The 24,445-nt window shown below is 35.5% G+C and overlaps 2 protein-coding genes across 2 annotated transcripts; one reads left to right on the forward strand and one right to left on the reverse strand.

Annotated features, from left to right (window-relative positions):
- Window positions 1–653: 653 nt before the first annotated feature.
- On the reverse strand, window positions 654–9,095 carry LOC132545883 (COMM domain-containing protein 10-like). Its single transcript, XM_060209555.1, has 8 exons — window positions 9,065–9,095; window positions 6,919–7,009; window positions 6,555–6,665; window positions 6,237–6,308; window positions 5,972–6,055; window positions 2,871–2,981; window positions 2,337–2,396; window positions 654–2,017 (listed from the first exon to the last, which is right to left on the reverse strand). Exons 1-8 carry the CDS (start codon window positions 9,091–9,093, stop codon window positions 1,979–1,981), a joined length of 597 nt encoding a protein of 198 aa, XP_060065538.1. The 5' UTR covers window positions 9,094–9,095; the 3' UTR covers window positions 654–1,978.
- A 223-nt stretch (window positions 9,096–9,318) lies between these two features.
- Window positions 9,319–13,872, forward strand: LOC132545882 (GPN-loop GTPase 2-like). The gene is made up of 4 exons (XM_060209554.1): window positions 9,319–9,386; window positions 9,908–10,529; window positions 11,625–11,723; window positions 12,998–13,872. The coding sequence occupies exons 2-4, from the start codon at window positions 9,924–9,926 to the stop codon at window positions 13,208–13,210; spliced, it is 918 nt and encodes a 305-aa protein (XP_060065537.1). The 5' UTR covers window positions 9,319–9,386; window positions 9,908–9,923; the 3' UTR covers window positions 13,211–13,872.
- The last annotated feature ends 10,573 nt before the right edge of the window (window positions 13,873–24,445 follow it).

Raw genomic sequence — 24,445 nt, forward strand, 5'->3', positions numbered from 1 at the left:
CCGTGTAGTCATCAAGACGTCACACTTTAATCTCCTACTGGTTGTGTTATAAGATGAAGGTGACCATGTAGTCAACAAGACGTCACACTTTAATCTCCTACTGGTTGTGTTACAGGGAAATTTCTCATTTTCTTCTTGGATTTTACGAGAAAGAAAACATAGCTTGTTAATTGATACCTGTAATTTAATTAAATTTCTAGTGAAACAGCTGCTTCAATATCATCTAAAGCAATTTATTTAAAATGGATCCTTTCCACTGAAACTTCAACTGAAAAATATTGTTTGTGATGTTGTTCAAACACAAAGACGAAAGTGTAATAAGAAAATAGGTTAAAACTCTTTGGAATAATTCATTTATAACCAAAAGCGCATGCTTGAAAGTATAACCAAATTGACTAAAGTACATTGTTACCATCTTGTGTATGTTTTGGTCAAAAATCTGTGTACCATATAATCACATTATTTTCTACCTTACTGTGCACTGAATTATTGTACAGCCAACAGAGTTTGTCGATTCCATACTCTCTCGTACACTAAGTCATAAAAAACATTTTATTATAAAGAGAAATACTTTATTATCATAATAATAAAATCTTGTGACTTGATACAAAATATTTTAATTTAGAACAAATAGCAATGCTAATTTGGGAATTTTAAAAATCATCAATATGTGCATTTAATATGTGAATTATAATTAAGGTAAGGAATTGTTGCTTCATAATAAAATTTACTTTTTTTTCTGGTTTTAAAACTTTTATTTTTTTCTATCCTTACACACACATATATATGTAGTTCTAGTATGATTTTTCACTTCAAATGAGATTTTTCAAAACTGAATCTTATAAGTTTTTCTTTTGTGAGAATTGGCAGGTAAAAATCAAATTTCACGACAAGTAACATAAAATCTCATGTAAAATGAAAACTTTATAACTCAGAAACGTTACATTTTCACAGATTTCATGGTCAAAATGTAGAGGGCAAAATCACACCAGAGACGGACCCAGAGACGGACATCTTGTTGCATCATTTCAATTCAGGATGTAAAATCATTTTTTTATACATGTATTATTACATCACAATCTCTGATTGGTAAAGAAAATTGCTCCTGGGTGTATGTAATAGACATATGCAATATTATTACCTGGGTGAATTCATTGGATAACAGGGGAATTATGTGATAAAAACGTGACTAAGGTACTGGAGTGACAACCTATTCTCCAATGTATGTAAAACTCATGTATATACCTATACTTATCATCCGTCTTTACATTGTGATCAAGATCACCAAATTAACCTGATTCATATTAGGTTGCTTTTTCACATCGGTAAACACATCACATGACATCCCATTTTGGTTTCACCAATTAAGTTAGCTGCTATGATAGATGATGAAGGAATACTGGACACAGAGTCCGGTCAAACTGATCTGGTTCATATAAATTATGTTTATTATGAAATTTGATACATGTGATATATAAATATTCAGTGGGCTTTGATAACACAATGTCTGTTTTATTTTATTAATACATGTATGAAAATTTACTCATGAAGAAATGGATCTAGCCTTCAAGGTCAAAGGGAAGTAACTCCTATAAATGAAGATGACTGGATTGTAGTGCAGGGAGCTTAGAAAGCCCAGTTTTAAAATGTCTAATCACAGTGACTGATTTTACTGCAGGTTGTGAGTATAGAGGTATAGAGGTAAACCATTATAGCAATGTAAACAAGACACCTCACAGTATCTTAGAGGAACACGGCCATGCCATACTCGTGACCACACTTCTTACAACCTCACAGTTCATGTCTTTGGTCCCACTGCATTAATACTTGTTCTGTTGGGTTGTACAAACTGAACATATATCCACATCTCATGTCCTGTGGTCAGTATACAATATTTCCTGGTCAGTACAAATCAGCTGACCACCTGCATAATCCCCTATCACAGTAGTATTTGGAATTTCCTTATAAGGTCAGGCTATCAACTTAAGCTGTCCAACTGCTTCTGTACCATCTCCAACTGTAGAGGAAAGAAACATTCAAATTAAAGTTTTATCTGTTTTACGTGTTTTTGTATGTTTATCTTTTTGTTTTATCTAACATTTCATTCCCTTCATGCTACTGTACTTAAGTCAATAATGAAAATTACCTTCATTCTTCAAACCTTCTATCAGAGAGTGTATATGTATATATGGAAGAAGAAAAATATAACCATGATTTGAATTTATTGTTGTGGTGGTCCCTGTGTACACACATGACATAATTATATATAATACATGTAGATACTAATCAAATCATTCTATAAGCAACTTATGAATTACCAAACAAAACACACAAACCTGGGTGTAAAACTGATAAAGTTCATCATGAGTAAACTCCATCTTTATCTTTTCTTGTTTCTGAAAATATAAGAAACATAGTATCATAGTTTGAGCAATGATCTTGTGACTCAGCAATGATCATGTGACTCAGCAATGATCGTGTGACTCAACACTAATCATGTGACTCAGCAATGATCATGTGACTCGGCACTAATCCTGTGAATCAACACTAATGTGAATCGGCAATGATTTTGATCAACTTAATGCCATATCAAGTATGTTGTAACTGCATTATTTCAATCAGTTTAGCTTCCCTTACCATCAAAAATTATTTACACTGTAACACAAAGAACTTTCCACATTGACCTTTTATCCTCTGAGCTTGACATATATTTGAACGATTTTTCTATTTATTTCATTAAACTTTTGATTTAAGTCAAATAAAACATTTCTCAGAGGCAACATTTCACTAGTTCATTATTTGCCATGAAATCTTTCGGTGACATATGATAAGTATTTCTGCTAAAACCTTTATCTACTCTTTTCACTTACATCTGTATTTTCATTTTTAACACCCAATTCAAACATGGCATTTGGCATTTTCATTTTTAATTGTGTTGACTGGGCCATTTGCAGATTGAGTCTCCAATTGATGTCTTCCAGCTTTAAAAAAAACAGAGGCATTACTTCGACTGCAAACCATATAATTTCCTATTTGATGGTATAATATTCTCTCTCCCCATCTGGCTAATTCAGTATCAATCCAAAATAAAAATCAATTAACACATCAAACAGAAATAAATCTAACACCAAGGTTTTTCCTTAAAGACAGTACACATTCAGTTTACATATATTGATGAGGGCCATGAAAAAAGTTTTTAATAAATATCTCCATTTTTTAAACTGACATGTGAAAAGAACACTTTTTGCTTACATTTTATATCACAAACAATCTCCTAACAAAAGAAGCAATTTCCTTTATACACTATAGCAAAAACGAAACAAAATCAACTTTAAACCTAAATTTAAGTTCTATTTCCAAAACAGACAATGTTACTTTTTCTCTCTACTCTCTTTACTTCACTATGTCAGTACATGATAAAGCAAAACATCTGATAGAAGTACATAATAAGGAACCAGTATCAGAGTCTTCCTTTAATTATAAAATAACTTATTGCCCTATCGTAAATCAAACACAATATACTGTTCTCTATTAACTGATGATTAATCTATAGACATTGATCGTGATGAATGACATGTGCATTCCTAATTAGGTGTAATTAGGTATCACATTGTTTAATAATGTTTCAAGATATCTTAAATCACTTACATTTTCAAATCATTACCAGGAAATGATTTCCTGACATTTTCCTGAAACCAGACACACCTCCCATGTGACTGTACACCTCCCATGTGACTGTACACCTCCCATGTGACTGTACACCTACCATGTGACCACACATCTACCATCTGACCACACACATGTATCTTGTGACCACACACCTAACACACACCTACCATGTGACTGTACACCTAACATGTGACCACACATCTACCATGTGACCACACACCTACTATCTGACCACACATCTAACATCTGACCACACACGTGTATCTTGTGACCACACACATAACACACACATACATATATTATGTGACCACACACCTAACACACACCTACCATGTGACTGTACACCTACCACACAAGTACATGTATCATGTGACCACACACCTACCACACAAGTACATGTATCATGTGACTGTACACCTACCACACAAGTACATGTAACATGTGACCACACACCTATCATGTGACCACACACCTACCATGTGACCACACACCTACCATCTGACCACACACCTATCATCTGACCACACACCTACCATCTGACCAAACATGTACATGTATCATGTGACCACCTGCCATATGACCACACACCTACCACATGACCAGGTTATAACTTCTAACTAAATTGACCATATATATATTATCTTGCAAAGACTTTGCATAAATGAAAAATTGGAAGTGTTTGTGCTATTTTGCATGGAAAATAACATGATAAGCTGTTGATAACAAAATATATCCTAATTATAACTGTCAGGATACAACTATACAAAGTACTTAATACACCTATCCATCACACAAATAGTGTCTCATCATTGTTAGGTACTTTCCAGCCTTCGCAGTACATAATGTTTAATGTATATATATATATGTCTATGTATATATATATGTCTATGTATATTTTAATCTTGATCACCATATAAAGACACCATCAGTCACATACACACCTGTACAGGTAAGTAAATATAATTTATACACAATCAGGTTAATAGAAAGCGGTCTCCAGTTTGTGTCACTTTTATGCAAATTAAACTTTATAATGTATTGATAATGAATAAATAAGTAACCTATGATACAGGTAAGTATAAAAATGGAAAACATGTAATAAATCAGACATCAATTATCATTATAACATTTGTTCCTTTGTAATAAATCTGGAAATTCAAATTTTTGACGGAACTAAAATGCCTCATTCAATTGTGGACCTATACATGTATTGGGTGTGTTTATGCCAAGTAACTTTATAAATACATCTGTTTTTAAAATGAAATACAAAAACATGGCACTTTTTTCTGCTTCAAACCTCAACCACTTGCCATAATATCTTTCAGAAACAGTCACACTGCCATGGATTAGAAGGCATCATGCTAGTATTTCCTTTAAAGGCTGTTAGTACTTAAGTAACAAGGGAGACAAATCTTACATGATATGTACAGTGTACATTATGGTCTGAACAAGAATATCAATATTAAACTTTGTCATATGACACAATTACTTAATAAGGGTCAAATCTTCTTGTGGGTTGCATGATGGAAGTACATAAGGTCAAGTTGTTCTGGGTTGGCATTTGTAGTTTTAGGGTGTAATACCTGTCTTGGATGTCTCCCCTGTTTGGGGATGTGATACCTGTGTTATCTCCCCTGTTTGGGGATGTGACACCTTGGATGTCTCCCCTGTTTTGGGGATGTGATACCTTGAATGTCTTCCCTATTTGGGGATGTGATACCTATGTTATATCCCCTGTTTGGGGATGTGATACCTGTGTTATCTCCCCTGTTTGGGGATGCGACACCTTGGATGTCTCCCGTGTTTTGGGGATGTGATACCTATGTTATATCCCCTGTTTGGGGATGTGATACCTTGGATGTCTCCCCTGTTTGAGGATGTGATACCTGTGTTATCTCCCCTGTTTGGGGATGTGATACCTTTGTTATCTCCCCTGTTTGGGGATGTGATACCTTGGATGTCTCCCTTGTTTTGGGTATGTGATACCTTGAATGTCTTCCCTATTTGGGGATGTGATACCTATGTTATATCTCCTGTTTAGGGATGTGATACCTGTGTTATCTCCCCTGTTTGGGGATGCGACACCTTGGATGTCTCCCGTGTTTTGGGGATGTGATACCTATGTTATATCCCCTGTTTGGGGATGTGATACCTTGGATGTCTCCCCTGTTTGAGGATGTGATACCTTTGTTATCTCCCCTGTTTGGGGATGTGATACCTTTGTTATCTCCCCTGTTTGGGGAGGTGATATCTAGGATGTCTCACCTGTTTAGGATGTAACAATTTCTTTTTTTATCCTTACCTGTTTGGGGTTGAGAGTTCGTTGTCTCAGCCTCTGAACCACCTCCCTTCCACTGCTTGTCCATGCCTCCACCACAGTTTTCACCTTAAGATATCAATTTTGAAAGCATTTTTACAGTTTTTACTTAACAATATAATTTACACAGAAGTGTGGTTTTCTTTAATGTATGTTGTTTCTCAGAAAAGAGAATTTACATCAGAGTTACTATTAACATTATTTTTCATAACTGATCAATCAGATACAACAATGTAATCCAAGATGTCACCTTGTCCTCATCCATGTCCAGCTGCTGTAGCTGTTGTGTAAACACTGCTGGTTTGGCTGCATGGTAGGCTGCCTATCAATACAAAATCAATATATATCTTATAATGTCTGAAATAATTATATAACATAATTATCTAATCCATTTATTTTAATTGTTAGTAGTTTATGCATGAAATGATGATACAGACTAACCTTGTCACTAAAACTGATGATTATTTTCTGATGTAAATGTTCCCTTCCTTTTCTTGTCAAGACACATACTTTGCTTTCAAGGGCAAGTTATATAATAGATATATACAATACAGCTCCTCATACATACCTGTTGCAAGAAAAACTCAAGAGTTTGAAGAACAAGTTCAAGGTCACCTGCTGTCAGTCCAAGGGCATCTTGTAGTTTGGATTCTTCGTCCTCACTAAATGTTCTGTCATCCTACAAATACATGACAAATGTAGAAAATACCATTACTAAGTGTGAACAACATCAAACAACTCACTTTAATATAAAAGAAAAAATTGTTGATATGATAACAAAATAAAGTTGTCAGCATGAATTGTACAAATACTATATTATAAATACACCAGTGTATCTACATGTAAAAACATGAGTTACAAACATCTATTGTTATTGCAACACAGGACTTAATATAAATGTACTGTTTAATCTCTAATATATTAGCACTTACCTTTAAATGGAGTTTTTGTGTGATTCTTGTCAGCAACAGTGGAAACTTGGAGCTTTCTAAAGCATTGATTGATGTCACAGCTCTCTTGATTCTGTAACACAATGTTTTTATATTTCAGTTGTATGTTGTGTAGCCTCTGCCTCTGAGTTTAAACATCTACATATGTACACACCATCCTTCAGGCACACCTGTATTAAAAGTTGGTTATAAACAAGGGTACTTTCTCACTTTACATAATCCTGAGTCAGTTGTTGTGGCTTGTCAATAGTGTTACAGTCTCCGTCACTCAATTGACGGAGTATCTTTCTTCGGCTCGGTTAGTAGAGTCATAGATTAGCATGCTGAAGGCTTGATTCCTGATGTCAGTTACACATGTTACAGTTTCAATTTTGTTACATGTACATAAACATACAGGGACATGCACACGTAACATCGCTACATGCCTCTGTCCATAAATGGGGCATGTTAAATGAAACAAAGACTGCATAGTGTACATGTGTTGGGAAGCTGGTGGGCAGTCTGACACAAGTCTCTTTCACATTACAAGAGTGCACATTGAAGCTCTAAGGCACCTTAGTAGAACTCTGAGTTACCTCCCTTCCCATTTGAGTTGCCTTTATCTTTGGATGGTCCTCAAACCTGAAGCAGTTCTCCATTCAAAAAATAGTCTTTGTCAACCAGCTCTTGAGAGAGGCTTGGTGAACAAGATTAGATATATTTCCGTTACAATGTAGATACAACAAACACTGTTACTTGATTACAGGCCACCTTACAAGCATCTGCTAGTGGGAATTTCCCTTTATTGCAGCTGTATCTGGCTAGAGATCAAAGGGTCGCTAGTTTAAACCTCAGCGATGACAGGATGCTTTTCATTACTCCTTTCTATTACCGATTTAGTGTCATTGACCACTCCAGGCAAAAGTAAAAAAAATGGCAGGATATGGCATGAGTCAGAAAGTTGTAAAATGGATAGGGGATTTTCTAAATAAAATATGCCGGTGTGTAAACAGAGAATCATCAAAAACATACCCTGTAATCAGTGGTATACCAAAGGAAAGTGTGCTTGGACCGGTTTCATTTGTAATATATATCAATGACCTCCCAGAAACACCAACTTCTTCACTGCCACTATTCGTTTGTGATACAAAATTATACAGGATATTGGTGTAACTATTGAGGAGGAATTAAATTTCAACACACATCTACATAATATTGTTAACAAGGCAAATAGTGTAGTTGGACTAATGAGAAGATTGTTTGTTTATCTTGATAAGTCAATGTTTGGATTATTATTCAAGGCCCCTGTTAGACCACACCATGAGTATGCAGTAAGTGTATGGAGCCTATCTAGAGTTACTGATATTGAATTGATCAAGAAAGTACAGAGGAGGGCTACAAAGCTAATCCCCAGACTTACGACCTTATCGTACCAGGAACATCTGAAAAGATTAAATCTCCCAATGCTTCATTCACAGAATCAGAAGGGATATCATAAATGATTTCAGAAATGTGAAACATATTTTTTTATTATAGAGTAACAGAAAACTTCTTTCAAAATGGACACCTAAAGACGAACGAGGTGTCATTCAGAGAAGATTTTTTTTAAATGTTGTAACCTGGATAGAAGGGATTTCTTTAGTCACAGAATAGTAGATATATGGAACAATTTACGGCAACATATCATCGATGCAGATAACGTTTACCATTTTGAAGTATTGCTTGATGAACACTGGAAAAATAATCATTGTAATGCTTAAATTCTAAGTTAACAGTTGGCACTACATATCGTTGATATGGATATAGAGGCTTTCAGCCTGCATCCATTTATTTTCCTAATAAATCATTATAAAGGCTAGAAGCTATGGAAGATTGAGATGTTTCTTTGGAGATGTCGAATCTGTTGTTGTCATCGGGGTAGAAGACTTTGTGAAGCACACATAGACTAGTAGTGAATTCCTGTTTGTACATCTTACAACTCCACTATTATGTACTACAGTGTACAAAGGGGGCGTGTCGCTGTATCATATGCGCACAGATGATGATTTTTCGATTTTACTTTTTCCAGCAGGTTATAAAGTGATCACAGTAGATATAGAAATACTTACTTAGAGAGAGATGACAACTATGAGAAACGTATAACACTTACGCCGGTGTCGCTGTGAACAACAGAGCCATCTTCGGGTCATATGCTTATTTATTTACAAGCGTTTTCGTGATAGAGAATTAATTTTCAATAGTAAATTTCTCGTTGTAAAATTTCATTGTATATGTAACATCGTAAATTATGCTCTTGAATACCTTTTCGAATTATAAAGCATTGATTTGTTTTATTTTAAATAAATGACAACCACAAATCATTTTTGTAATACATTCAATTATTTTTACCGTTCTAAGGGATATAATCTGGCTCTATTTGGCGTTTGTGTTGAAGAAAAAACATGTGAGCTGAAAGGAGAACAAGGGAAATTGTGAGTATGTTACAAAGTGACATCGAAATTGACAAAAAAAGGATTTTTTTAAAGAGTTTAGTCTTCATTTAGCGAAGATGGACCGGTTCTGACATCAATACGTAACTAACTGGTAACCATACACATCTGATTTTCAAATGTCTACTTTCAGTTTCCTAACCTAAAACTGTAAAAGTGAATTAACAACACGTACAATAATTGTTACAATATTAGACGGCATTATGTAACGTTGTGTACGTATACAAGACAATGTTCATGTATTCGTGTATGCGTACTGGAACACCAGCAGATCTGGTTAAATAGACAGATTTAGTTATGTAGTAAAATCTGACTATATGTATATAGGGCATATGTAAACAACTGACCCATACGTATACATTAACATGGAAAAATGGACGTTAAATCTAGTGAGTTGGTAAAACAAATTATTTTTGTGATATGACACTATTTACGTTGAGTTGGTTGAGTTTTGTCATTGCAATTTTGTTACTAAATAGCTGTCTTCTTTCTGATTTATACAGATCCAAATCTGTGACTATGTTTGGACAAGTTGTGATTGGTCCGCCAGGATCAGGGAAGACCACTTACTGTCTTGGCATGTCCGAGTTCCTCACCTCTCTTGGTAGGGAGGTGGCAGTCATCAATTTAGACCCAGCCAATGAGCACCTCCCTTATAAATGTGCTTTGGATATCGCAGACTTAGTGAAGTTAGAGGATGTGATGGAACTGTTAAAACTTGGACCAAATGGTGGACTGGTATACTGTATGGAGTATCTTGAAAAAAACATTGACTGGCTCAAAAAGGAACTGGAGAAAATTGGAAATAAGTACTTATTGTTTGATCTACCGGGACAAGTAGAGTTGTATACACACCATAACTCTGTGAGAAGCATTGTTACCCAACTACAGAAGTGGGACTACAGACTGGTGGCTGTCCACCTTGTTGATTCACATTACTGTAGTGATGCTTCCAAGTTTATCTCTGTGCTCTTAACCTCGCTGTCCACAATGTTACAGTTAGAACTACCTCATGTGAATGTTTTATCCAAGTGTGATCTCATAGAACAGTATGGCAAGCTTTCATTCAACCTGGACTTTTATACAGAAGTGCTTGATCTGTCATATTTGCTTGAGCAGTTCAAGGTAATCAAGATTTGTGATTTTCTTCGGACATTTATAAGGAATTCTCTTTTTAGATTATCAGCTATTCGGCCATTGCACTCCCTAAAACCTATTATCGCTGAATGGTCCCCATGCTATAGAGACAACCACCGAGACAAAGTTGTTCTTGACCGTCTTCAAATGGGCCATACATACCTTTCATATTCATATATGTTGAAAGGCGAAGATAACCCTTGGTACATATGATGTGATGAGCCATTCACCGTTAAACATTTTTGATGGGACTGCATTGACCTTCTGTCTTCTCAAGAAATGTTTTATTGTAAAGTTACAAGTCTAAAAAAAAGTTTTAAAACTGTTGAGATTTATAAAAAGCTAGGTTACCTGAAAGGTGTTGGTCTTTATTATAGGCTATGACTTACCATTTTTTGTGATAATATAACATTTAAGATTTTTAGCATTTGCCTTTTACCTTTTAGTTTGTCTGATGTTATTTCCTTTTTGGATCACCGTGTTTCACTGCATGATGGCCCTAATGACCATTTATGTGTTGACGGCCATTGAGATTGTAATGATAATGACAATAAAGTTATATGGCCAGATAAAAATTAATACATATATAGTATCTTGTTAACTTACAGTCGGAAAGAAATTAACTGCAGTTTAAATATAAATGTGACGGGTAGACTTTTGTTATTTCCTTCCTTCTTTGCTCAAGGCACCTGCTAGTATGCTATATAGAGATTTTATATGTTCAGAGTTGATAACTCTGTCAATGCTACTGACATAGCTGATATTTGAAGAAAAATACATATCACCCATTTCTAGGTCACGTATATAGTTGAATGCTCTTCTTCATGTTACAGCTACTTCAGCTAATTGAAGTACATGTATATTGCTTACTTTCGTGTTTCAGAAACATGGACAGTCACACTGTTTGTATTTATCTACAAAATAGAGTTTAATAAAGTTCAAGACCAGGAAGAATATTATTGTACTGTCTAAGGAATTGCATCCCAACTTAACTTCCAAAGTCTCCTAAAATTGTTTTCTCATCAGTATAAACAGTGCTGATATAATTTTTATTGGGAATCATTGCTGCATCTTGTGTTACAGGAAGATGAACAATTCCAAAAATACAAGAAGTTGAATTCAGCCCTGGTGGACATCATAGAGGAATACAGCCTTGTTTCCTTCGTCACACTTAATGTACAGGTACAGTAATGTACACATTTGTATATAATGTTCAAATCAATTGATGTAATGATGAAGACACACACTTAATGTACAGGTACAGTAATGTACACATTTGTATATAATGTTCAAATCAATTGATGTAGTGATGAAGACACACACTTGATGTACAGGTACAGTAATGTACACAGTTGTATGTAATATTCAAGTCAATTAATGTAGTGGTAAAGATAAACAAGTTCTGTACTTATATGCATCATATACAAGTATGGACCTGACTACAGTTAATTTCTGTGTGGAGGTTTAGATCTATCATATATAATTTCTGTGTGGTGGTTTCTACCTAACATATATAATTTCTGTGTGGGGTTTAAATCTAACATATGTAATTTCTGTGTGGTGGTTTAGATCTCACATATATAATTTCTGTAATTTCTGTGTGGTGGTTTAGATCTAACATATGTAATTTCTGTGTGGTGGTTTAGATCTAACATATGTTATTTCTGTGTGGAGGTTTAGATCTAACATATGTAATTTCTGTGTGGTGGTTTAGATCTAACATGTGTAATTTCTTTGTGGTGGTTTAGATCTAACATATATAATGTTGTTTACCTATTAGACTTAATATGCCAAAGAATAACATCAGCCTTGTATGTGTCTATCATAACCATAAGATTGAGAGTCATATTTGGCATATAGCATTTTGGAGTGAATTAAAGGTTGCCTGGAATTTTCAGATGTTTTAAATTCCCTTAACAACTTCTTAGAACATCCTATGAGGCCCAGAGTCATATGTTGTTACCTTAGTGATGGAAGAACTGTGAAAACAAAACTGATCAGTTCACATTTAATGATACCGGAAGAAAATTGGTTAGAATTTTTGAATTATATACAGCTACATGTAACGTCATGTCACACATATAGTTAGTATATACAGAGGAAGCATGATAAGTGACACATTTACATGTCAAGTAAACTCTGCATACCGTATATTTCCTGATAAACTATAAAGCCAATAAAAAGTATTTGATCTGTAGGATTAAATGGAGACTGCTGGGATTAAAGGTTGTCGGATTGAAGAAGGATTGATTGACTGTTGGTTGTTAATTTGTTGATTTACTAATTGATTGTTTTGTATGATTATTAAGTAATCATTTCTATAATTTGTATGATTATTAATTAATTGATAATTTCTAGGTTGATATAATTTGGTTTCTGGAATCTTTTATTTACTTATGATTCTTTGAGACTGATTCTTAGGTTGTTTAATCAGATTGTGATGTTACTGTTCTCAGGAAAAGGAGAGTATGTTACGAGTGATGAAGGTTGTGGACAAAGCCAATGGATATCTGTTTGGTGACCTTGAGGAACGTGACCTTCAGTCCCTCATGTCCTGTGCTGTTGGAGCCGAGTTTGAATATGAAAAGATCAAAGACGTTCGTGAAAAATACATGGATATGTCGAGTGACCCTACAGATGTGGTAGACGAAGAAATGGCGCCCTTGTAGTCTACGTTACATACCACACTTTTGACTGAAAATGTCCTGTCAATGGTTTATTATAAACTTTGACTGACACACCATATATATGAACTGGCTGGAATAAAGACTTTCTATGATGTGTTTAATTGTTTACATAAACCATCTACAAGAACCTAATCTGCCATATAGATGTAAATGTTGTGTTTCATTATGAAATTTGACAATAGTATCATCTGCCATCTATATGAACCGCCATTATTAGCCATGTCTTGTGTACAATGTAACATAGGACAACTGATATTGTCTTTCTGTATTTTTTCCTTATCAAGTATTACAGTCCTAGAGAGTTTTGAAATTGATCTAAATGACCCTCAAACTTCTTCATGTCATCAGATAACTCCTTTCATCTCACAGTGTTATTTATACTTGTATAGCCTGTCTTCAGCAATACTCTACCATGTCTACACCAATGTTTCTGCTATGTGATATAGGTATAGAGTTACAAGGAAATGTACTCCGATATCAAAAAAAAAGACTCATGCTAGAAGAAGACAGAGAAAAGCAATCTTTGGTAGATCTGAGGCTAAGAAATGTCCAGATATGTGTGTAGTTAGTATTGTGGTTTGAAAGAATCTCTGTAATCGTTTTTAATAATAATGATGATATAAAAAGTCATCGTTTTAACAGATTTATAATTTTTATTTTTGTGAATCCAAGTTCTTCATAGACCCATTTCATGTACATTGGTGGTTAATAATGGTTTGTAATATCTATAGGAGTTATTCCCCTTTATACAATAAATGTAATCTGGGATCTTGACATCTAGGATTATCAAAACGTGATTAGTAAAGAGGATTTAGATTATCGTTCCTGCAGAGAATAGTGCTAGAGTAAGATCATTTCTAACTATTGATGCCACAGAAAGCCGCTAAACACTTACTGCCATGTAAAAATGAGAGAGAAATTCACACCCAATCTACCACTGCACCGCTCCTATAATTTTGTAAGTGGCACCAGCTCTATATTTTGACAATTTTCTTTTCAGAATATTTTTTATTGTCATGATTTTACTGACAAAAGGAATTGAGCATTAGCCATAGCCTATAAAACCCCTCCTTTTATAAACAAATATACACATCAGTCAAATAAGGAGTGAGTTCAATGATGGATACTAATAGTTATAATGGTAATAATAACACTCAATGGCAGGGACAAGAATCAGTCCGAAAGTCAACTTGTATGGAAGGCAGCAAAGGTAAATTGTCTATACATATTCACTCTCCTTTGCTGAATCCATACATATTCACCCTCCTTTGTTGAATCCATATAAACGGATATGTAATAATGTTACGTTGTCGACAGAAAAATTCTGTTGTTGAATGTGACCTGGTGGTAGCGACTACCTGTCCAAGAAATGGAGTTCTCAGAACTTTCAGAGAGTAACTAATATAAATTGGAAAAAAAAAGAAGTGGCCATCGTTCAGAAATAACTTTTGGATGATTGACACGTATATCTTCAAATCCAAACATTGAAGATGTAAGACTAAATGCTGTACGGACGATGTAGAAGGACAGGGAGATGACGGTGAAAGACTAGAAAGGGTAATGACACCTGTTTAATTCACTAGCTACTTAACCCGATCTTACGTAACAACCGTACACCGCTTTATACATTATTACAGCATCTGATAAAACCTTGGTACAGTGAAATCCACAGATATCTTGCATGCCACAACACTGTCGATAGTTTGACCCTTTAGACTTGATGATAAATACAGTACCTATTAATAGAAATCTCATTTTGATTACCAATCGTATTCTTTGGAACATTTCCGGAACAAGCTTAAAACTTGTCGAGTTTTATTAATCGTTCGTGATGGTCGGATGACGCTGTGGTAACAACACTTTCGGCGAACATCTATTCGGGCAGGCAAGAGCGACTTGATCAGACTAAATCATGTAATGAAATTTAGAGACCTATTGCAGCCAACAGTGACAAACGTTTCTCCGAGACACTATCGTGTCACAGAACCTGATTGTATTTACTTAGGCGAGTTATCTCTCTTGTCATGCTTTAGGTAGGCCGTTTAGCAATGGAACCCAAAGATAAATACTGGTGGCCTGAAGGAGGTGGGTATACTAGAACCTGGAAAAATATACTGTAACTGGTGGGTGTACCAATACCAAAATCAATACCTGTGTGGTATACTACTAGAACCTGAACAGATACCCTGTATCCGATGTGGTATACTACTAGAACCAGAATAGATACTCTGTATCCTGTGTGGTATACTACTAGAACCAAAATAGATACCCTGTATCCTGTGTGGTATACTACTAGAACCTGAACAGATACCCTGTATCCTGTGTGGTATACTACTAGAACCAGAATAGATACCCTGTATCCTGTGTGGTATACTACTAGAACCAGAATAGATACCCTGTATCCTGTGTGGTATACTACTAGAACCAGAATAGATACCCTGTATCCGGTATGATATACCACTAGAACCAGAATAGATACCCTGTATCCTGTGTGGTATACTACTAGAACCAGAATAGATACCCTGTATCCTGTGTGGTATACTACTAGAACCAGAATAGATACCCTGTATCCTGTGTGGTATACTACTAGAACCAGAATAGATACCCTGTATCCTGTGTGGTATACTACTAGAACCAGAATAGATACTCTGTATCCTGTGTGGTATACTACTAGAACCAGAATAGATACCCTGTATCCTGTGTGGTATACTACTAGAACCAGAATAGATACCCTGTATCCGGTGTGGTATACTACTAGAACCAGAATAGATACCCTGTATCCTGTGTGGTATACTACTAGAACCAGAATAGATACCCTGTATCCTGTGTGGTATACTACTAGAACCAGAATAGATACCCTGTATCCTGTGTGGTATACTACTAGAACCAGAATAGATACCCTGTATCTGGTGTGGTATACTACTAGAACCAGAATAGATACCCTGTATCCTGTGTGGTATACTACTAGAACCAGAATAGATACCCTGTATCCGGTATGATATACCACTAGAACCAGAATAGATACCCTGTATCCTGTGTGGTATACTACTAGAACCAGAATAGATACCCTGTATCCTGTGTGGTATACTACTAGAACCAGAATAGATACCCTGTATCCTGTGTGGTATACTACTAGAACCAGAATAGATACCCTGTATCCTGTGTGGTATACTACTAGAACCAGAATAGATACTCTGTATCCTGTGTGGTATACTACTAGAACCAGAATAGATACCCTGTATCCTGTGTGGTATACTACTAGAACCAGAATAGATACCCTGTATCCGGTGTGGTATACTACTAGAACCAGAATAGATACCCTGTATCCTGTGTGGTATACTACTAGAACCAGAATAGATACCCTGTATCCGGTGTGGTATACTACTAGAACCAGAATAGATACCCTGTATCCTGTGTGGTATACTACTAGAACCAGAATAGATACCCTGTATCTGGTGTGGTATACTACTAGAACCAGAATAGATACACTGTATCCGGTATGATATACTTCTAGAACCAGAATAGATATCATGTATTCGATGTGATATACTAGAATTAAATAGATACTCTGTTTTCTGTTTATTACACAGAATATGTGTCAGGGAGTGGAGCCCTGCGTCCTGTTGGTTCCGTTAACCCTTGCCATCTATTACGGATTTTGTAGAAGGCGACTGTCATTGGACAGGCCCGTGTCGGTGACGAGCCAATTTCTTCCACACGCGAGTGTACAAGGGAACTGCATAAACTAACAATTTCTCCAAATTTGGGATCTCATCAATGGAATTGCACACAAAAGTGATTTAAGCATTTGTGATATCGTTGTAATGTGGGGTTGTCATGAAACAATATGGGAAGTTATCCGGCGGGAGCTGGCCGTTCTGTTCCACTATCCATTGTTCATTTCGTCCGATGATTTACATAATTTTTCACTTGACATCTGATGTATCGAGGCAATTATCAAGAAATTTGCGGCTCTGAGCCGACTCCCGAGGGTCCGTTGATCGTTATGCCACATCAGTATGGGCCCTAGATAGTCCGCCACGTCCTCCATTGGGCGACCGTGATAAAATAATATCTTACAATGAAAGCTGTATCTGTCGGCCTTGGCGGAACCCATTACGCGAGCCAGCAGAAGTCGGGCCGTCATTACGTTTTCACACCTCCCCCCGCTCACAAAACTCGCGTTATAATGCCGATTTTTCACCATCAGATTCTGCCGACATTTTATTTCCAATAGTTTCCGCCGATCGTTGTCACTGAAATATCAATGACTGCCGCTGACTTTGATTCAGGGAGTTGTATTCCAGTTCACACCTCATCTCTTGCGCGAAATAAGTCGGACGTTCTGATTCTAAAAAAAAGGGAAAGGGGGTTTATTCTGTAGATCTTTGTCAGTATTTAATAGCAATTCTAAAGACTGTTTTCCTGGTGCTTGCTTTGATCAAATTGTCAACATAAAGGCTACTTATTACCCCGCTCATTTATATCAGCCTTAATGCTATCTACGCCTAGCCTTGGTTTTGATTGCGTAAAATACCAAATTGCTTCCTTATAAAGTCGTCCTTTATTAATCAAGATTTTGCCGATATTCGCTTTTATTTGTAATACGGTTGCAGTTCTATTGAAATATCTGGCTACCAACCGCTTTACACTCAGTCACGTCTTCAAATGCTCCAGATTCACGTTAATTTTACTTCAGTTATATGTAAGTTTTACTGGGCCAGTTACTAAGATCTAGTACGTTTTATATCCTCGATGCTCCAGTCAGCCCGGCGATGAATCACTCCAAACATTGCAGAACAAACAATACATAGCTGTGCTCAGGACTACCATGGGTGTGTTATCTGTCCAACATCCGTAACTTCACCCTGTCAGAGTTGTCTCCCGTCCGCCTATTCGGTTTAATGATGTTAAGGATAGGGATAATACTCTATACGACACTTAAAAATATCAAAATCCGGATCATATTAACACATCTTTTTGTTTATAACCTTACCTACATTGTATATAAGCTTACCTACATTGTATATAACTTTACCTACATTGTATATAATCTGACCTACATTGTATATAACTTTACCCACATTATATGTAATTTTACCTACATTGTATATAATTTTACCTACATTGTATAAAATCTTATCTACATATATATATATATATATATATATAAAATCTTACCTACATTGTATATCAATTTACCTACATTGTGTATAATTTTACCTACATTATGTATAATTGTACCTACATAATACCTTTACCTACATTGTATATAATTTTACCTATATTATGTATAATTTTACCTACATTATACCTTTACCTACATTGTATGTAATTTGACCTACAATGTATATTTTGTATATAATCTTACTTACATTGTATATAACTTTACCTACATTGTATATACTTTACCTACATTGTATATACTTTACCTGCATTGTATATAATTTTATCTACATTGTATATAATCTGACCTACATTGTATATAATCTGACCTACATTGTATATACTTTACCTACATTGTATATAATTTTACCTACATTGTATATAATCTGACCTACATTGTATATAACTTTACCCACATTATATGTAATTTTACCTACATTGTATATAATTTTACTTACATTGTATATAACTTTACCTACATTGTATATACTTTACCTACATTGTATATACTTTACCTACATTGTATATAATCTGACCTATATTGTATATAAGCTTACCTACATTGTATATAAGCTTACCTACATTGTATATAATCTGACCTACATTGTATATACTTTACCTACATTGTATATAATTTTACCTATATTATGTATAATTTTACCTACATTATACCTTTACCTACATTGTATGTAAATTTACTTAGGTCTTTGTTGTTCCGTTTGTGTTCAGATCTTACCAATATCAGATAGCATTCAATCTTTAGCACCGTTTACACCAGCCAAATTGGCCCACTTCATTCCAGATTATTTTCAATTGCTTGACCAACAAAATATTGCGTGACTGTTGCTATTTTACATGTTTTATTGCATAACATTGCCTCAATATTTTCTAGCATGCGCATTCAACGATTTTGATGGATATAAATGAATATTCATAAAACATTACATGTCTATACCCTATACATATTGACCATTAAATTGTTTTCATAATTGACGAAAGTCACCAAGGAAACATTACTAAACTCAAAAGAATCACAGATATTGTGAACTTATTAAAGTTTACATTTTGTTTTATTTATATTCAATATCATATTTCGATCTTCGGCGCGTGGTTTGTTCATAGGTCATAGCCTGGTGGCATTCCTATTGACCCCTGATCCCGACTGTCGCCACCCTCGGGAGCGACAGTATTCTCCGGCACAGATCCGTGTCCGCACTCTGGAACTTACTCGTTCTGGACGGCAAACACGCAAAAACAGAATTTCCACTTAATCGGTAATTTCTCACTTCACTTTAATCGCGGGCCTGTCTCAATGAAATGATTCTGACTTCTCATGCACAGAGCCATTTTGTTATACCAATGGGAAACATAACGGAATAATCAATTTCAGAGAGAAATCAGATTCGTTTATTTATGCAGTTTTTCACTCGATTGTGTCCGTACGGTATCATCACTGCGTCCTCTTATCTCTCACTCATTTCTGATACAGGCCGAGCGAGCGAGAGTGTCGTCTGCCCATCTCCCGCCCTCCAACATCCCGTTTTTGATGTCCTTCCTCGTTCCCGGTTTATTTATAACCACGAATATCGTAAAAAGACTAGCAATTGTCGTAATGAATTGATTGATTCATAAAAATAATTGCGATCATTAAGAGTAATTACCGTCGTTTGTATAATCACTTTTATCTTAATTTGCCTCTATTTAATGCATTTGATACTCGCCATAAAATTTCTTGCTTCCAAACTTTCGATAACTGACAACATAACACTATATATTTATGGATGTAATTCTCCAAGGCATTGCCTCTAATGAAAGCCGCTTCACACATCCTCTTATCATATGACTATACCGCGGAAGGATTCGATCTCGGATGACGTCACGCCCGCCATTACTCCTGACTGACGACGCTGACTGACAGCACGTGCATGAGAATGTCGTAACTAACCAGCAATAGGGGAGATTAGCGGCCGGTTATCGGCAACTGTCTAAATATCCAAACAATATTCCGGTTATCATAGAATGTCTGAGCATTATAATACGAAAATTAAATCAATATTTGCCATTTGGTTGTATTTGACTAATGTAGATTTGACAGTTAATTTCGGCGTGTATCGTTATGTTGCCATGTTCATGGAATCCGACAGAGCATTTAGATAAATGACTCAGATTAATGAAAACTTGGCCACACAATCAAACTGTATCATCTACTTTAGCTGTATTTGGAAATGGTATTCTGTCTTGAAATCCCACGTGGCTTTTCTTCCCTGTAAACAACTCCTTGTGATGATTCAACAAACTATTTAGTCATAAACTAATATATACCCCAATCTTAACTTCACTTCGTTTGTTTTTGGTTCGTTTGAACTTTCTTTTTTTTCCCCTTTTTTTGCGGGTTTTTTTTTTTTTTTTGTTCTTGTTGTTCTTTTTTTTTCTTTTCTTTTTTTGTTCAATTAATTTGTCTTGTGTCTAAGGACACGTGTATTTTGTTTTCAGCCTCTAACGTGAAGACTTCTCCCAGATGTCTCGTTGCTATGATAACGATGCTAGATGGGACCACAAACTCTAAACAACGACTTGAATATTGGCGTGTGGTTTAATTACTGTTGGTTATAAACTATTGTTTTATGTGTATAACAAGTTTTGATCGTTTGATTTGAATGTAGATATTCTTTACTTGTATTACACACCTGAAGATAATTCCTCCTGGACCAAAAGGCAAGTATACCAATGTACCAAACAATCACACTGCGTCACATGACACTGGCCATGGCACGTGGTGTCCACGGACACGCATCACTAAAGACAACGTACCTCAATAAGGATATGAAATATACGGCGATACGTTTGCTCGGGAAATATCTTCTGAGTTGCCGTTGACGATCTTACTAGTTGTCATTTTCCGTAATTGTTCAAGTTTTCCTGGTGTGCGCTTTTGGTTATATTCTTCCTGTTTCCGCTGGTTAGACGCTGATTGCGCATGTTCTATCTAGGTAATTCCGTCAGAGACATATAGAACTGTCTGGTTGATGATTATTGCCTTTGTTCCTCGTTACTTGTGCTTTTCTCTGGGCTTTATTCGAGTTCTGTACTGATGGACCGAGCGGGTCCAATCCATAGTGTCAACGCCCCGCCGGTCCTTAGGTTCGCGTGACCTTTGACCCTTGCGTATCCATTATTGACTATTAGATATCCATCATTTTGTATTCAATTCTCTATTTATTTATCGTTGCAATTTTGACCGACTACTTTCTTTTTGATCCAATTTGTCAAAATTGCAGGGAAAAAACAATTGAATTTTTACACATTTCTAATCTATTTTTAGTAATAATTTCCAAACATTCACGGCTGTTATATTGATCGTTCATATAGAACATTTCGATGTAAGTTAATAACCGGCGAAACCTTTGCTGGTAATTATTTAAATTTTTATTTGGACATTTCAATATTGAGTACCCATAGAGAGGGTTTGAGAACCTGGTGTAATACATACAGGTACTCATTGGTCTAGCCAGACACTCGTAACGCCATCATGTGGTCAGTTACTGTAGCCTGCACCTTACAGGTACACTTTACCTGTATCAGATCTAAAAGTCGCGCACCAGTTAAACAAGAGAAAAACCTTTGTCTTCAAACATTCAATTTTCTTGGTAAGAAATCAGCCATAAAAATTCCAAACATAGAATTATTCCAAAAGCAGTCGTGCACGACGTATCATACAGGATTACATAAAAAAAAAACTTTGAAACAACAAATCAACCTGTTACTGTGTGGACAAAGGACCCGTCTTGAATCTAAGTTTACAACTAACTTTCAGGAGATTGCATCATTAGTACATCACTTCCGGGATGAAAATCGTACCATTATAAGACATCATTAGTACGTCACTTCCGGGAAGAAAATCGTACCATTATAAGACATCATTAGTACATCACTTCCGGGATGAAAATCGTACCATTATAAGACATCATTAGTAAGTCACTTCCGGGATGAAAATCGTACCATTATAAGACATCATTAGTACGTCACTTCCGGGAAGAAAATCGTACCATTATAAGACATCATTAGTACGTCACTTCCGGGAAGAAAATCGTACCATTATAAGACATCATTAGTACGTCACTTTCAGGAAGAAAATGGGACCATTGTAAAACTCTTGTGACATGTGCAGAATATCGATCAATTACAATACCTAGAAATGAATTCAGGATATTAGTTTTCCTGCTCTCAAGTTGATTATAATAGCTATCCAAAATCATGTAAAATGAAAGTTTTTTCTCTGCAGACCATAATAGTCATGAACGTCAACTGAACACAGATCCAGCGGATCAATACTTTTGCATGGAATTCGACGCATTTAAGTCATAATGGGAACTAACTTGTATCTTTGGTTGCTACAATGTTAACTTTCGATACCATGATGGTAAATGTGGAAAAGGCAATGTTAACTTTGGATACCATTATGGTAACTGTGGCAAAGCAATGTTACTATGGGTGCCATGATGGTAACCATTGAAGCTTAATGGCACATTGTAACTTTGAAAACAATGTTTATAATTTTGGAAACCGATAGAAATAACTATGGAAACCGATAGTAGTAACTGTGGAAACCATAATGCTGACCTTGGAAACTATAATGGAAACTTGTGAAATCTTAATGGTAAATTTGGGACCAGGACGATAAACAACTGATGATGAACCTGTGGTGTTTTGTGACTCGTGACTTTCTTTAACCTCTAAATAATAATTTTTCTGAGTGGCCAAGATTTGATTGGCTGATCGTGATGTCATTATTTTACAGAAATCTGACTCAATAGACTTATTATATAAAGTTATTGTTACAATAATGTCATTGAATAGTCTAAAACTCGGCAATGACTAACGCAAATTACTGTCAAATAATTAAACAAAAAGCCAAATATATTTCGCTTGATTCACACATCACAGTGACTGAGAGTCATTCTATACTATAGATATCAGACATTCCTCGGTGACTTGTTAAATATCTTCGTCTATGCTGACAATACGACAGCTTTGATGAGTAAGTGTTTGTATTCTCTGATCTGTATGTCCATTGTCGGCTCTGCCATCAACTTGAGCACCGTACCGGTTACTTCATTTATCGAAAAAACAAAGTCACAAAAAAAAAAACAAAAAAAAACTTTAAAACTCTTTTATCTATTTTTGTATTCACTAAACACTTTTTAAATTTTCACCTGTTAAGTGTGAAAAATATCACAGATGACATCACCGCGCCCGCTTCGTTTAACAGGTGTTGCGTGTGGACGCGGTGCCTGACCTGTCGCATGTTTCGTGTCATTAAATACAGGTACATAACGGAAGAAAGTTAGGGGCTGTCCGGACGGAACACGAAACTGACCTTGGCTCACGTAAAACGATATTTCTAATGAAACAAAGAATCAACTAAATCATTGATTTAAGTTATCGATAGCGTTGAGATATATCATTAAAGAAATAATTGCAGATGTCATTTGAAAATTATTTATATGAACTGAAATCAAACAATTATAGATTAGGGATTTAATGGCTCTCGATAAAAATCTTTTTACAAAAGTTGATTTAAATTTTATGACCTCGAAGGATCTCCCATCAGGTACAAAGACCGCATTTAAATAAATTCTTAGAATAGAAAATGTGAATAAAAGTTGTAATTATAGACAAGGAATTAGATACACAAGTCTATTATTTCGATAATTATATTGAAACGATACATAATATCAAAATTACACAAGATTTTACGGGATTCTGATTTTCAATATTAACATTCAGACAATATATCGCCAGCCTAAAGGAAACGAGAAGAAAGCTCGCGTGAGGAATTTGAAGTAATCTTCGACCTCGGGTTGATCACAGCGGATATGTGATAGAGTGTCAAAGTTATAATTCAATACAAGGTTATTTTGTGGTGTGTACGTTATTATTGATATGGTGTTAATGATAAATCTCGTGGAGAGTTACTGGCGGATAATTGGCCGATACTGACCGCGTCACGTTTCCCGTCATTATTACTGCTACAGGAGACCAATCCCAAGA

Source organism: Ylistrum balloti, unplaced genomic scaffold (assembly GCF_031769215.1).
Source record: "Ylistrum balloti isolate Yb309-2 unplaced genomic scaffold, AGI_CSIRO_Ybal_v1 Utg369860, whole genome shotgun sequence".
NCBI classification, from domain to species: Eukaryota; Metazoa; Mollusca; class Bivalvia; order Pectinida; family Pectinidae; genus Ylistrum; species Ylistrum balloti.

Excerpts from the sequence above, each read along its gene's own strand:
- LOC132545883 (XM_060209555.1), bottom strand. The coding sequence starts at position 9,093 with ATGGCTCTGTTGTTCACAGCGACACCGGC. Across the intron at positions 6,309-6,554 it reads TTGAGTTTTTCTTGCAACAG|GCAGCCTACCATGCAGCCAA; the intron begins GTATGTATGAGG and ends TTGTATTGATAG. Across the intron at positions 6,056-6,236 it reads TGGACATGGATGAGGACAAG|GTGAAAACTGTGGTGGAGGC; the intron begins GTGACATCTTGG and ends TGATATCTTAAG.
- LOC132545882 (XM_060209554.1), top strand. The coding sequence starts at position 9,924 with ATGTTTGGACAAGTTGTGATTGGTCCGCCAGGATCAGGGAAGACCACT. Across the intron at positions 10,530-11,624 it reads ATTTGCTTGAGCAGTTCAAG|GAAGATGAACAATTCCAAAA; the intron begins GTAATCAAGATT and ends CTTGTGTTACAG. Across the intron at positions 11,724-12,997 it reads TCGTCACACTTAATGTACAG|GAAAAGGAGAGTATGTTACG; the intron begins GTACAGTAATGT and ends TACTGTTCTCAG.